Raw genomic sequence first — 13,231 nt, 5'->3', positions numbered from 1 at the left:
ATTACTCACAATTATAGAGCCATGGTACATCATACATTACACCTGTTTTTCTTGATTGTTGTTATAGAACCCGCATCATAACAGCAGCGGCTTCCGCTGCCAACTCTCTTGTACATATCTTAAGATCTTCACGCAGGCTCAGGAATTGAAGTCGAGCAATCCACATTTCCCAACGCCGCTTAGGAATTGTTCCAATAAGTTGCTTAGGTGCAGGCCCCAGAGACAAACCCACTGGACACTCATCCTCTTGCCCCATTCGCTCCCACAGCTCCTCTCCCATAATAACCGCCCAAATAGCCGCCGCAGCTACAAACACATTCAACCGCGTTGCCTCATCGATCTTGCTATCATCCGCCCCGTCCGTCGAAGGAAGAGAATCGTGTCTCTCCTCCAATGCTTCCCGAAGGACTACAACCCCGATATCTTCTAGCCCCACGATTCGCTCTTTCGTGATTAGCGCCAAAAACGCCATGAAATTCACCCACCCTTCGGTCTCGATCTTGGTAAACTTTGCCCGTCGCCCGGGCTCATCCTTCAGCGCCTCATAAACCGTCTCTTCGAACAGCGGCAGCTGTCTCCAGGACAGATCCCGACGAGCATTAACAGGCGATTGCAGATGAGTTGTAGGCATCGGCGCCGGGTCCGGCTGGCGTTTGAGCGTCAGGAGAAGGGCAGCGAGACGAATCTGGAGAGCTGTCGGGACATCCGGGGGCGTGTGCGGCTTTTCTCGAGGGATTTTCCGAGATGTGTGAATTATTGTGCTCCATATATCTCTAAGATATTCGTCTTTGAAGTAAGGAACCAGTTAGTCAAAAAAAAAAAAAAAAAAAAAAAAAAAAAAAGGAGGTTTTATATCCGTGTGTCATATATCGCAGAGACACAACAGGCTCTGGGAAATGATACCGAGATCACTATCACCCCCGTAATATACCTCATTGATGACACTGACTATCTCCTGTACGGCAAGTTCGAGCGCCAATTGCTGGCCCATGTAGAGGGTGACGATGGCCGTGAAGGGTTTGGTCACGGCGCCATGGACCCAGCCGTGGTCCGTTGCTAGGGTGTCGAGGGTGTTCATTGTACGTTTATTTAGGCGGGAAGAAACTTGTCCGTGTGTGTTAGGGTACTTTACTCGGATGAATTTATGCTACTTCTTCTTTCTCTGGCTTCATAGATTATAAGAGGGTGGTATGATGATGCTGGAATGACTATACTGGTCATGATGTCATGTCATGTGATGGTATCGGGACCCTAATTTGTATAGCGTTTATGGCTTGAATTATGCCTATCAAAGGTCGCAAAGCTTAGATATGGTCAGGATATCTGATTGGGGAAGTATCGATTGAATACATAGTGGTGGGGGGTTTGTTAGGATGAAGCTCCCCATGGTTCATACTTGTCCCTCCCCATTACCCATCTATCCAAATGAACACTAGTATCTCCATCATACACCAACTGGAAGTAGAACGTTCGTTAATTCCAAGTTCCCCTTCAAATTCGCCCGCATAATTTCCACATCCTCATCCGAGAACCCCAGCACGCCCGTCAAATACCCCATCACGCCCCCGAAAGACTGCTCAACCGTCTCCAAGAACGCAACCATCGCAGGAGCCCGCGCGCTCATCAGTTCCAGCCACCCGGCATTCTCCGGAGTCACAGCGCCGGAGAGGGTCGGAAAGGCCGCCATAAGCATTTTTCGAGCGGGTTCGATTCCAACGCGACTAAGAGCGAAGTCATGGACAATGGCGTCGGAGGGCGTATCCGCTAGCAAGAGGATTAAAGCCGCTAGGACGCCGGTACGGTCTTTACCGGCTATATAGATTGACCCGAGCCATTAGTACTTGCACATACATATATATACATAAGTACATTCAACAGAATGAACACACAGAATAAAAGCAAAATGTCATAAATACATACCAGAACAATGAAAAAGAAACGGTCTCTGCGGACAATCCCTAATATGCAGAAAGACCTTCCTAAAGATCGGTGTCGAGATCTCCATGATACACATAAACATGCTCAGAAACCCGGAGACGCCCTGATCCTCTTCCTTGAAGTCTAGAGGATTGATCGGACCCGGCTCGCGGATATACGGTTCCCAGACGGTCTCGACGCCCTCGATGACAGGGCTAGGTGATTTAGTCCGTTCATCTGGTCTGCGCAGGTCGAAGATGGTGGATATCCCTAGATTGCGGAGGGATGTTTTGCCCTCGTCTGAGATGTTGGCTAGAACGCCGGAGCGGTAGGCATATCCCGGGCGCAGATTGCCGCTGCTGAGGTCGCGGATGTTGAAGAGTCCCGGGATGGTGACGAAGGGGGCCTGCGATGTTATGGTGGTGACTGTTTCGGCGGGGATTTCGGTTCGTATGTCGGTTGTAAGGTGTTCTTGGGGGTTGTAGTTGGGGATTTTGTTGGATTCCATTGCGCGTTGTTGTTTTAGGGTTTCTTCTATTTATGGTGTTTGGGAAGGCTGGTGATATGTTGAGTAGCTGTATGTGATGGGTGGTCGCGGGTTTTATATAGATTTTCCAGGGACGGCGAAGGCTATTTATAGTTATCTATGGGGAAGTGCGGGTCTTGTTCATGTATGACTGTGCCTTTATACGAGGCCTAGGATACGAGAGTTGGGATGTGTTCATATAAACGGTGCATGTGGATTTAGGGGGTTCGTAGCAGAATATGAGTCAAATGAGAGAAGAGAGTCTTTGATAGCACAACATATTAAATTAGTTGACAATTTTCTTCCCGAAGTACGTATGCACTGTACACTACAGTCTGAAAAGCAACTCCTCATAGTCTCGACAGCCATACAATCTGCGTTGATCCAACCTCTCAAAACCATTACCCATCATGCAATAACCGAAATACGCCTCACAAGTCGTCCCGACTGTAGGCAAACGCAGTTTGCCAGTAAACACACCGAGCATTGCAAGCTGGATCACGCATCCGCGTGATATTGTTTGATCCTATACTGACCACACGGCTCTCCGGGCCGCATATCTCGAGGGCCGGGGCTAATGAAGAAGTCGGCTTTCCCGTTTGAACAAAACTTGTAACGTAGTCTTGCAGGATAAAGGCCACCGTCTCGTTTGTCACTTGGAAGAGAGGATTCTCAACTAAAGGCTTTCCACCTTTAATGTAGAATGAGTAGGGATGATCCATCCAGTGCATAGCGGGAGGGATGGAGAATACGTAGGTGTAAGTGCTGTTACTGTATGCGTGATTCAAGTGGTATGAATTACACTGAAAGCATATGTCTGAGAGGGCGGAAGAGACTCGCTCGACCCAGCCGAGGTACCCGTACTTCCCATCCAGAATGGGTGGATATAGAACATTTACGATGGTCTCTTTCATATCTTCCGAAAGGTCAAAGAAATGCTCGTCCATGAGTGCGAGTAAACCCCGTTCTTGAAAACTGGATGGAGGCGTGTACATGAGAGCTTCGTTCAAAGTATGACCGTTCAATATCCTGACGCTATGATCGAACTCCCCGCGCAGCAGAAGTTTGCCCGGGAGACCGGCAACAAAGACGCCGTCCACCACGGGGCCGTAAGTGAATGTTCCGTAGGGTGAGCTTGAAACCTGATGGGTGTTGGCAGCAATGAGTTTTTCGGAAGGTAACTGGCGAGCCTCTTCGATGGTGCTGACGTTGAGGAGCTTGAGATATTGACGAAATGTCCGTTCCTGCTTGTCTGTGTCATAGTTCGGCTCCCAGGAGGGGCTTTGTAGGATGGCCTGTTGGAATAGGGAAGGTCCCTGGAGCCCTTTGTACGCAGTGAGTTGATGAAGGATGGACCCTGATCCAGCAGATACGCCCATGACAGTGACTCGGTCGGCATCACCTCCGAACAGATGAATATTCTGAGCTACCCAGGTCAAGCCGAGTCGTTGGTCATGAAGTGCGGCGTTGGGGGTTCCTTTGCGGGATACTGTGTGACCAGCAAGCCAGCCAAATGCACCGAGCTATGAATTGTAGTCAACGATAGGGTGTCCTTTTGTTTTCACCTATAAAGACTGAGATACTTACCCTGTAGTTCAGAGCCACATATATGACCCCGTCCTTCCCCTGCTGTTGACTTCGTTGAATGAGACCAGATGGATCAACACCACCCTTATCGCCTAGAACATACCCTCCGCCATAGAAATAAACGATGACCGGAGCCAAACTTTCTTTAGGTACCGGGGTTTCGCCCTGAGCTCGGTCAAATACTTTCTGTGGAACCACAACATCAAGGAAAAGACAATCTTCCGAGATTCTGGGGTCCTGGATGAGTGGGACAGGGTAGGAGGAGACATCGAGGGAAGCGCTAAACGTTGCGTTTGTGAAGTAGCTTGTCAAAAACTGCGGCATAATATATCTGCTCCATATCGGCGTAGCTTGTGGGCAAATTCTACCTACTGTCCCTGTCTGGACTTTAGTGCGGTTCACCTTAGGCGGCAACGGGGCTCGAAACCGTAGGTTTCCTAGAGGTGGAGCTGCGTATCTGATGTTACTAAAGTTGTAGAGTTTAGTAGTCTCCTGGGATAGTGTCAGTCGCTAATGCCTTGGTTTTTGTGGTGAGCTGTGCTTTACATTTAGCGAGAATGCTTGATGGAGCTCATAACCTAGATCAACCACAGGCAGGGAAGAGGCCGTGGAGATGTGCAGATACGTCACTAAGAAAAACGTAAGAGCGGAGATAGAAAGATCTATGATCATTGTAGCAGATCGAAGACAGAATTGTGTGGCTAAGAATCAAGAAACATATTAATCGGCTAGCCGCATGGGATGAAAATATTGAAGTAGCTCTCATTAACCAGAAAGCGGCTTTCTTATACAAAGAAATCCCACTTGTTTAGCCTCCCACGGTAGTGAATTAATTGAAATTCAACGAAAAGTCCTTCAGTTGCCTCAGTATGCCATGCAGACAAGGAAAATGATTCACTCGCCCGGAAATAAAGGGTTCAATGGTCACATGTGCTCTAAGAGGCAATTGTATCCCGATTTCCTAAGTTATACAAGTAGCTTCATTAACCAATAATAACGTTATTATCTTATCTGTCCATGCCTCGATGAAGCTGCCTTGCGTTGTACATTAAGGATGATGCACACAGCTGTTCTTACTACCTGAGTGGACGAGTCAGGTTGCAATTCAACACGGTATGGGCCTCAAGGATTCTTCAGGACCTATGATGAATTAGCCCAGTCTGCATGCCTCAATGCTTGGCTGGTTTGGTTGTAAACAACCAGAAAAGAGGAGTCCTATCTTTAAAACACATGTCCAGCTACCTGTGTGACTGGTAAGCCTAAAGTCACTAAATGCTCATGCTTGGCTTCTTCCAGTAATAGCTCGTGCACCGCATAGTAACTCTCCGAAAACTCATAAGGATGTCGAGGAACCATGTTAATCATTTTTGACAAGGAGTGTTGCTCTACCAGAGTTGATCACTGTGGTACCAGAGGCAACTGACGAATATCTTTCGTCGAGAAATGATGAACGCAGTGAGATTGTCTCCTCCCACGTGATATGGTACAACAAAGACCGATTAAATCCCAACATCGGACATAACACAGGAACCTCTTCTAACTCCACGAGTTAGATCCGAAGTCCCACCAGTTCAATACCAGATCATGCTATAGATATCCATTGCCTCATGACGTCCGATACACACGGTAGCCAAAGCGGCGCGATGTTCTCCATCGGGACACACAGCCTCTTCCTCTCCATAGGCGGGGTCGCTCGTAGGACTGGGGAGCCGCTTGTTATCTTTCTCGCAGGTGCAGGAGATGTCGCTTCGTCCTACGTCACGGTTGAAAGGCTCGTGGGTACATTTGCACCCGTTGTCCTTTATGACCGATCCGGCCTAGGACGCAGTCAAGATGGGCCTATGAAGCCAACGGCCACAACAGCAGCCACCGAGCTGCATCAATTGCTACACAGCGCGGACCTGACCCCTCCCCTCCTCTTAGTTGCTCACTCCTATGGTGGTATTGTTGCGCGCGAGTACCTGCACCTCTACCCCGAGGAAGTAGCCGGAATGGTGCTCGCGGATGCATCGACGGAGAGGCAAGCAGAGCTATTAGACGATCCAGATCTGGACATCAACGCTGTACTGGGTGACCTCAAATTCAGCCAGGTCACGGGGTTACGCGACAGTGCTCAACTCTCTCGAGACGAGTGGAGGGCTCGTGCAGCAGACATTGCACGAGGACTCCCGACATCACAGGCTGAATCTGCAGCTGCAATTGAAGTCTGTAAGACACTAGGAAGCAAGGAGCAGTATAGGAACCAAGCACTAGGAGTTAGACCTCTGAGTGTTATACGGTGTCGTGGCTCTCAAGACTACCAACGGATATATGAGAAAGGTGTGGAGGCGGGCAACGGTACTGAAGCGCAGCGCGCGGCCTTTCGCAGACTACTCGCCCGCTGGGATCAATATGATCAGCGTGCACAGGCTGAGCAACTCCGATTGTCGTCCAACAGTCGTCTTACCTACCTTCCTGACTGCGGTCTTCATGTCCATCTCATCCGTCCAGACGTAGTCGCGTTTGAGATCCGATGGGTGAGGGACCAAATTTTGGAGAAAAGGTCAGCACAAAGGCTCTAGGGCTACAGTCTCACGATGGGTGTAGAGCTTGAGTCAATCTGAATGCTTTACTGATGATGACATAGTAACCTTCCTTGGCGAAGTGACTACAGGCCTGATGGCGATAGTAAGATATCTAGTTAATTGGAGAATATAGATTCCAAGTCTTGTTTTGATTGAATGGTAAGAGCTACTTGTTAGGTATGATAGTATACAAGCCTTCCCTATATATATAATAGCAATGGTATCCTTATCTCGTTTCGTTTATCCACCACTCTGTTCACTCATGCAAGTTTTCCTGATAGGTATATCAGTGCAGCCAGTCTCGACGGATCGCTGGACATTTCTTTCATCGGCTAATTCTCGAGTATCTACTCTTCTGTTTCACGTTTGTGCGTGTGATATACTGATCATCGTAGACTAGGCGTTCGGAAAGTATAATATGACTATGGTAAAAGAGAGTCAATACTAGACCAGTCTCAACAAGAGATTCTATGATTCTTTCACATGTTATCATACCCTTCACAATAATTGAGATCATCATTGAACATAAATTAAACCCACACTAGAGGGTATAATGTACCAGACAAGGGACCTGCAGAAACACAGGGTCAAACCATCGCTTACAGGGAACGGGGGAACACTAAGCCCCGGGGAAAGATAGTCAGGGTTCATTCTTTGGCCATTCTTACTCCGCGGGTGTGCAAAAAATAGCCTCACATCCGTTCCTCGGATATGTGGACCGTCGGATCTAACCACTCTAACCCCAAGGTATAGACCAAGCTACTATGGTACGCGGTGCCGCAGGGTAGGGCTTCGGGATCGGCGACAATTGACCCGAACAGGTATATCCTCCGGGGGCCAGTGTCTTGGTCCTTTCATGCGATTGGCTCATCGGTTAATGGTATGATTGCGGGTGTGGGCTTAGTTCGATCGCGCTTGTGGAGAATTGCCAACTGTTTCTTCTCGCCCTTTAGCTCTTCGGTAAAGTCCCTAGCGTGACGAGGGGCTGAGGGGACGAGCCCTTTACCGTGGGGATATCTTACTTGTCTCGGACATAATATGACATTTACTACTAGGAGTCCCATCACCCATGGCTTCAGCCAGGCCGGAGATCGTTCATAGAACCGTCGTTATTCATAGATTCATATATATTATATATCATAGTACATAGAGGGTATCATAAACTAAGCATTAACAACTTCATCCTGGCATCCGTCCCTCGGTGCCTCTAAGCTCTCTCCAAGAAAGAAGTCCAGCTCGCTCGGACCCCCTTGCGAGTGCTCGTTTTCCGCTAGCTGCTCCAACAAGCTTAGGAATGGGTCCTTCTCGGACGAGCCTTGGTCTCCCGGCCCCGCTCCCGCCCCCGAGGCGCTACCTTGGGACTGAGCGTCCGGCGTCAAAGCTGTCCCCGGAACGGATGCTTCAAAGGGGAAGGTGGCGTATTGCGGTTGTGACGGTGGTGTCGGTGCGTTGAATGGCTCGGAGAGGAATGCGGCTGGGGAGGTGTTTACCCCGGACGGAGAGAACCCGAGACTGCCGTCTGGAAGACTCAGGTCGGGGCCAAGCCATGGTGAGGGTGATGGCTGGGGTGGGTTGAAGCTGATCGAGTTGCTTCGGCCGGCTTGTGATGGGAGAGTTGGCGTAGCTGGTGGGATCGCCGGATAAATCGCTCTATTCCCGTCGTGGGCATCCACGCGGTCAAAGCGGGCGCTTTAAATCACCGTTAGGTTGAGATCATTAAGCCTTAACAACAGAGAGAACTCACGGGTCATCTATATCCACTAATCTTACATGCGCTCCTTCAACAGCTAATCCTGGATACCGATCGAAAAAATCCTCCAGATGGAAGACCGGTGCGAACCGCACCGGTCGCGCAGCTAATGTTCGCACCAGATCTGCGTGACATGCCGAAATGGCTTGTAGCATCTCGCGCTGGTGCTGAACTCCCGAGCAGGAATGACGCAGCCATATTAGCTGGTTCATCTCACGCGTAAGGAAGTCAGCACTCGATGCGAATACTTCACCCTCGCGGCCATTGTAATGTACGCCGTGAATGTGGACCGTACCAGCGGTGCAAACACAGTAGGCTATCAAGTCCGGCCATTCAATGCGCGGCGCATGGCGCGCCAGCTCAACCAACTCGGCGATGGCATTGGCGTGCGAGAAACAAAGCGTGGTAGCCTCAATCTGCCATGACTGATGCTGGCCCGTCCCGCGGAGCTCAGCGAGGTCAATAGGAAGAAACGGTCGATACAGCAGGCAATGGACTAGGTGATATATCAATTTGCTAAGAAGCAGAAGCGTGCTCTCTGGATGACCAAATAGGGCCTCGATTGAGGCGAATAGGTCCTGCGTGCCGGCCGCCCAGATGTCAAGTTCCTGACGGATCTTGGACAAGTTTGAGAGAGCATGCCAAGGAAAATGCGAGTCACCTTTGACACCGCCAGCAGCTAAGTAGCGGTGGGTGACGCCCAAAATTCGAGTGATGTCGACCAAAAGAGCAGTGGCTCCTGGGCCCTTGCGACGGTCGGATGTGAACTGGATGTTGGGACCGACCGGGTTAAACCATTCGCCAGCTTCCGGTCCAGCGGAAGGTAACCGTAATACGATGGAATGGTCAGCGAGGAGACAGGGCCGCTTAGAGCCACAAGTAAGAAAGCGATCCATGGTATAAGCCGTCCAAAAGAGACGACGCCTCATCTCACGTTCCGCACTACGCGACGGGCTTTGAGCAGGTAGTTCACGATACAGGTCCAAAGCCAAGACCATAGCAACAGCATTGCCTTTGCATGTTAGTTATGGGGCAAGTATACTGGGATGGGGAAGCTTACTCAACGCCATGTAGGCCTTTCTGCCATAACCGTAAGCGAAAAAGGTCTGTGATAATAGTAGAAGAGTCTGCAGCCCCTCAATAGAAGGATCATCAATGTCCACTAAGCGTCGAGCCTGACGAGCATAGTCTAGACCTTGAGGAGAAGGGTTGAGAACGGTATATCTGCGCAATGTCAGAAACGTTCGAGAGCACGGACAAGTTGTGACAGACCTTATCGTCAGAGCATGGATAGCCATAGATAAACATACGGGTAAGTGTCCTCGCTGATGAAGCTGGCGGGTAGCAGACTCGTCCAAGATAAAGTAGGGCTTGCCATGAAGTCGAGCAAAGTAAACGTCCAGCATCGAGTCAGGTAGCCTGTGACTTTGAGAAGATTGCTGCGGCGTCGGAGGTGGGGGGAATGTGTGCGATGGAGGTGGAGGGTGAAAGTTCACCTGTGCCGCAAGTTGCTCCATTGACTTGGTAGGAGAGGCAGAGGAGGTGGGCGACAGGGGATGGTTGTCATCCTGGAGACGCTTTTCCAAGCCATCGACGCGCTTGAGTAGGGCCTCCAAGACATCTGTTTTAGGGCCACGTTTTTTCGGTACGGCATCTGAAGACGTCCGTTAGTGGATCAGGCATGAATATGGCATCCTCTGTCTGTTGTGTACCATATATACAAGGGCACTGGAACACCTTGCAAGCCTCACAACTTGGACGCAGCCGGTTGCACTTGATCTAATAAAATTTTAGAATCAACTGTTCGCGACGAGCGGTATGAGGTATTTTTGTTTAATTACCTTCCTCTTCCGACATGACTTGCAATTCATCGACTCTCGCGGTTCGGCATTGACTCGGCGGGGAGTTAGCCGGTCGATGCTGACCTGAGGTCGTGACATGGCCACATTACATGACATATGCCTGTTTGCGTAGATAGGCCGGTGGGTATACGGTAGACACAAATGGGAGATATGGAGGGAGAAGTATAAACAAGATTCTTGACAAGCATTGAGAAGCAAAGGGTTTAAAAGGGAAAAGAAGAGGAGGTTAAGAGTGAGAGAATGACCCCAGATTTAAACGCAGTGGAAAAACGTGGAGAACACGAGTGGGACTACACTGGATGAAGGCTAGCGTGACGGAGATACAGCCGATGCGGGGATGGTCGCTTACAGGCTTACCAGAATTACCAAAACCTTTTCCCAATTCCCAATACTTTTACGGAGTAGTACTGAATAAATACACTTCGAGTCTAATTTCCCATGGCGTTTAACAAGCAAAACCTTCACATCCTTTTGAACTTAAGTAGTGGTGCAACCTTAGTGATCTGCAAGATTCGGTTAAATACCTTTTATCCTCGACGGGATTTTCCCCTGTCCATCACGGACTGCCGTCCGGTCGGCAATAACATGATATGCATCCGCACTCTTCACGTTCACCTTCCCCTTTCAAATGTACAGTAGATTACCTGACAAGGATGCTTTTGTCACACCATCATCTTCCCTAGTCCCGATGTAGTATCATCTCAGAGAGTCCCATACCAAAACTGTACGGCGCCGTCCTTCCGCTAATTTAATCAAATCCTTAGAATGTCATTTTATGTTCTGCAAGAATCTGGTCCTGATTAAATTCAACTTACTCCAATCAGCCTGGTCTGAAAAGTATTGGCTCTGGCCTTCCCTCCTCCCCCCCCCCCCCCCCCCCCCTCCCTCCAAGTCCTTGAAACCGGTTTGCTGCACATAAGTCCGATTCATCTATCAGTACTCCAATACATATACATCAAATCAAAACACACGACCTGACGCCATTCGCACAAAATCAAACGGTACATTCTGTCCCACCAGCAGTCGCAGCGTCTCCACCGTTGTCCATGCATTCACATCTTCAATCCCGTATGCTGTCCATCCCGCACGCACAGCGACTCCGACGGGGTCCCCCGTGCGTTCACCTCGAGTCAAGTCGAGGTACACTTTCCCCCGTGTAGATGGTGGTGAGGTTTGACCACTCGTGCGGTAGTGTCGCAACAGCGGCTGGACCAGCAACGACTTCTCTGGCGGCAACGCCGATACAATCACAAACGGCTGTTCAACCAGTTTCACGGACTGGATCGACGTGAACGGCTCTAATCCGTCCGCCAGCGGGCCGCTCGCTCGGAACCCCACCGTGTAGATCGCTCCAACGCCTAAGCTGCGTAATGCAAAGATGGCCGCTGATGCCTCGCTCTCACTACCTGCAAGAATAATCGCCGCTCGGCCGCGATATGCAGACGGCACGTAATCTCGGGTTAATGTTGCCCGGATCCCCTTCCATGTCGCATTCTCCCCAACCAACTGAGCATTCGGTGCAGCGCTGTTTGCTGCCACTATCGTGTCGACCAATCCAATTGCACGGGCAGCGTCGCTGACGGCTGGAATGCATGTGGTGCTGCTCGAGATAGGCGGATGCACTGATGCTCCCCCAAAGGAGGGCTGAGTGATCACTCGTTCGATGGAACCCATGGGTCCACGGTCAATCGAAGTCAGGGTGTGAGGCAGGCTCAGTTCGTTAAAACATTTCTCCATAAACATCGACTGCGGTGTTGAGCGAAATGATCCGATGGCGTACAGGTCGCGCTTAGGCAGCTGCCCCATAATATGGAGCGCCTCGTTAATCTCCGCCGCGGTTAGTTGTCCCGGCGCTGCAATCATCGGCAATAGCGGATGCGTGATGGGTGAGAACACAGTGTTGAGTGCTCGCGAGAGCTGGCCCATCTGTCCCATGTTGACAGCCGACAGGAGGGGGTACGATCCATGGGCCCTCTTGATCGTGGACCGAAAATACTCGAGTTCATAATTGGCCTCTACCGTATTGACCATAGCAATCATCTTCACAATATCCGCGTATTTGGCACTTTCCGCGAAGACCCGCGGTGCCTCGGGGGATGTCCATTTCCATGTCCCTGAGAAATCATGAAATGCTGACATGATGATGCTATTTCCTTTGACCTCCGCTAATTGTCTCCGGATATCCTCTGGAAGCCACAGCTCGACATCTATATACTCGACACCCCACTGGATCGCCCGGCGAAGATACCTGTAAAATAGCCCCGGGTCTTCCATGGGGAACTTACCATTTTCCTTAGTGCACCGCGTGGTGAAGATGATTGGCAGCTCAGTATGCTGCCGAAGCAACATCAACTGCTGTCCCACGTACCTCAGGCTGGGCACCCGGTTGGAAATACCCACAGGCGAGGGCTCAACCAATAGGTCTACACGGATCTCGACAGCATCAGAACCTACCGACAGGATGTCAAGATTGGGTAGCGCCGCATGGACGTCCGGAAAGGTCGTGGAGATAAAATTAGTGCGGTTTTTGGTCTTCAAGTCTTCGTGTGGTCTGGTTTGGCCCAGGATCAAAGACAAAAACCGGGTTAGATCGCGGCGAAAGAAAGGACTCCGAAGGGAGTACAGAAACTCATAGTCGCAGCGGTCGGTGAGTGATTCGTCCGGAAATGATCCATCATCCACGCAGTGCGTGTTGATTAAGATGCCGGCAGGCTTCTCGCACCCTTCCAGAGCGCGACCCAGATCATCGGCCAAGATCCCGGTCACGACAGCATTACTGCCCCGCCCGAGCGTGGACAGGGATGATTCCGTCGTCCATGGCTTTCCCAGGATTTCAGCGACGACTTGGACGATAGTATCCTGATTGGGGCCATATACAATGGCGACAGCGCGAGAGGGCTCCGGGGGTAGGTTTTGGACAGGAGAAGTGATAGCAAAGGAAGAAGGTCCTTTGATTGAGGTAACAGGGGAAGAGGTTTCAGTTAAGAGTGTCATAGCCACGGGCTTATGAATGGCTGTCTGCATC

General features: G+C 50.3%; 4 protein-coding genes across 4 annotated transcripts; all 4 read right to left on the bottom strand.

Moving 5' to 3' along the window:
* Positions 1 to 128: 128 nt before the first annotated feature.
* On the bottom strand, positions 129 to 1,078 carry AO090023000949 (DUF3632 domain-containing protein; the record flags this gene model as incomplete). Its single annotated transcript, XM_023235840.1, has 3 exons — positions 129 to 178; positions 229 to 786; positions 904 to 1,078. 3 exons carry the CDS (start codon positions 1,076 to 1,078, stop codon positions 129 to 131), a joined length of 783 nt encoding a protein of 260 aa, XP_023090822.1.
* Positions 1,079 to 1,444: 366 nt separating this feature from the next.
* On the bottom strand, positions 1,445 to 2,425 carry AO090023000948 (tyrosine-protein phosphatase; the record flags this gene model as incomplete). The annotated part of the gene is made up of 2 exons (XM_001821388.1): positions 1,445 to 1,812; positions 1,921 to 2,425. The coding sequence occupies 2 exons, from the start codon at positions 2,423 to 2,425 to the stop codon at positions 1,445 to 1,447; spliced, it is 873 nt and encodes a 290-aa protein (XP_001821440.1).
* A 449-nt stretch (positions 2,426 to 2,874) lies between these two features.
* On the bottom strand, positions 2,875 to 6,507 carry AO090023000947 (uncharacterized protein; the record flags this gene model as incomplete). Its single annotated transcript, XM_023235839.1, has 3 exons — positions 2,875 to 3,966; positions 4,031 to 4,522; positions 6,481 to 6,507. The coding sequence occupies 3 exons, from the start codon at positions 6,505 to 6,507 to the stop codon at positions 2,875 to 2,877; spliced, it is 1,611 nt and encodes a 536-aa protein (XP_023090821.1).
* A 1,250-nt stretch (positions 6,508 to 7,757) lies between these two features.
* AO090023000946 (transcription factor domain-containing protein) lies at positions 7,758 to 9,722 on the bottom strand (the record flags this gene model as incomplete). Its single annotated transcript, XM_023235838.1, has 4 exons — positions 7,758 to 8,283; positions 8,339 to 9,356; positions 9,405 to 9,568; positions 9,655 to 9,722. The coding sequence occupies 4 exons, from the start codon at positions 9,720 to 9,722 to the stop codon at positions 7,758 to 7,760; spliced, it is 1,776 nt and encodes a 591-aa protein (XP_023090820.1).
* Positions 9,723 to 13,231: the final 3,509 nt, after the last annotated feature.

The sequence above is a fragment of the Aspergillus oryzae genome, chromosome 3 (assembly GCF_000184455.2).
Source record: "Aspergillus oryzae RIB40 DNA, chromosome 3".
NCBI lineage: Eukaryota > Fungi > Ascomycota > Eurotiomycetes > Eurotiales > Aspergillaceae > Aspergillus > Aspergillus oryzae.
This window is presented reverse-complemented; position numbering and strand designations above follow the sequence as displayed.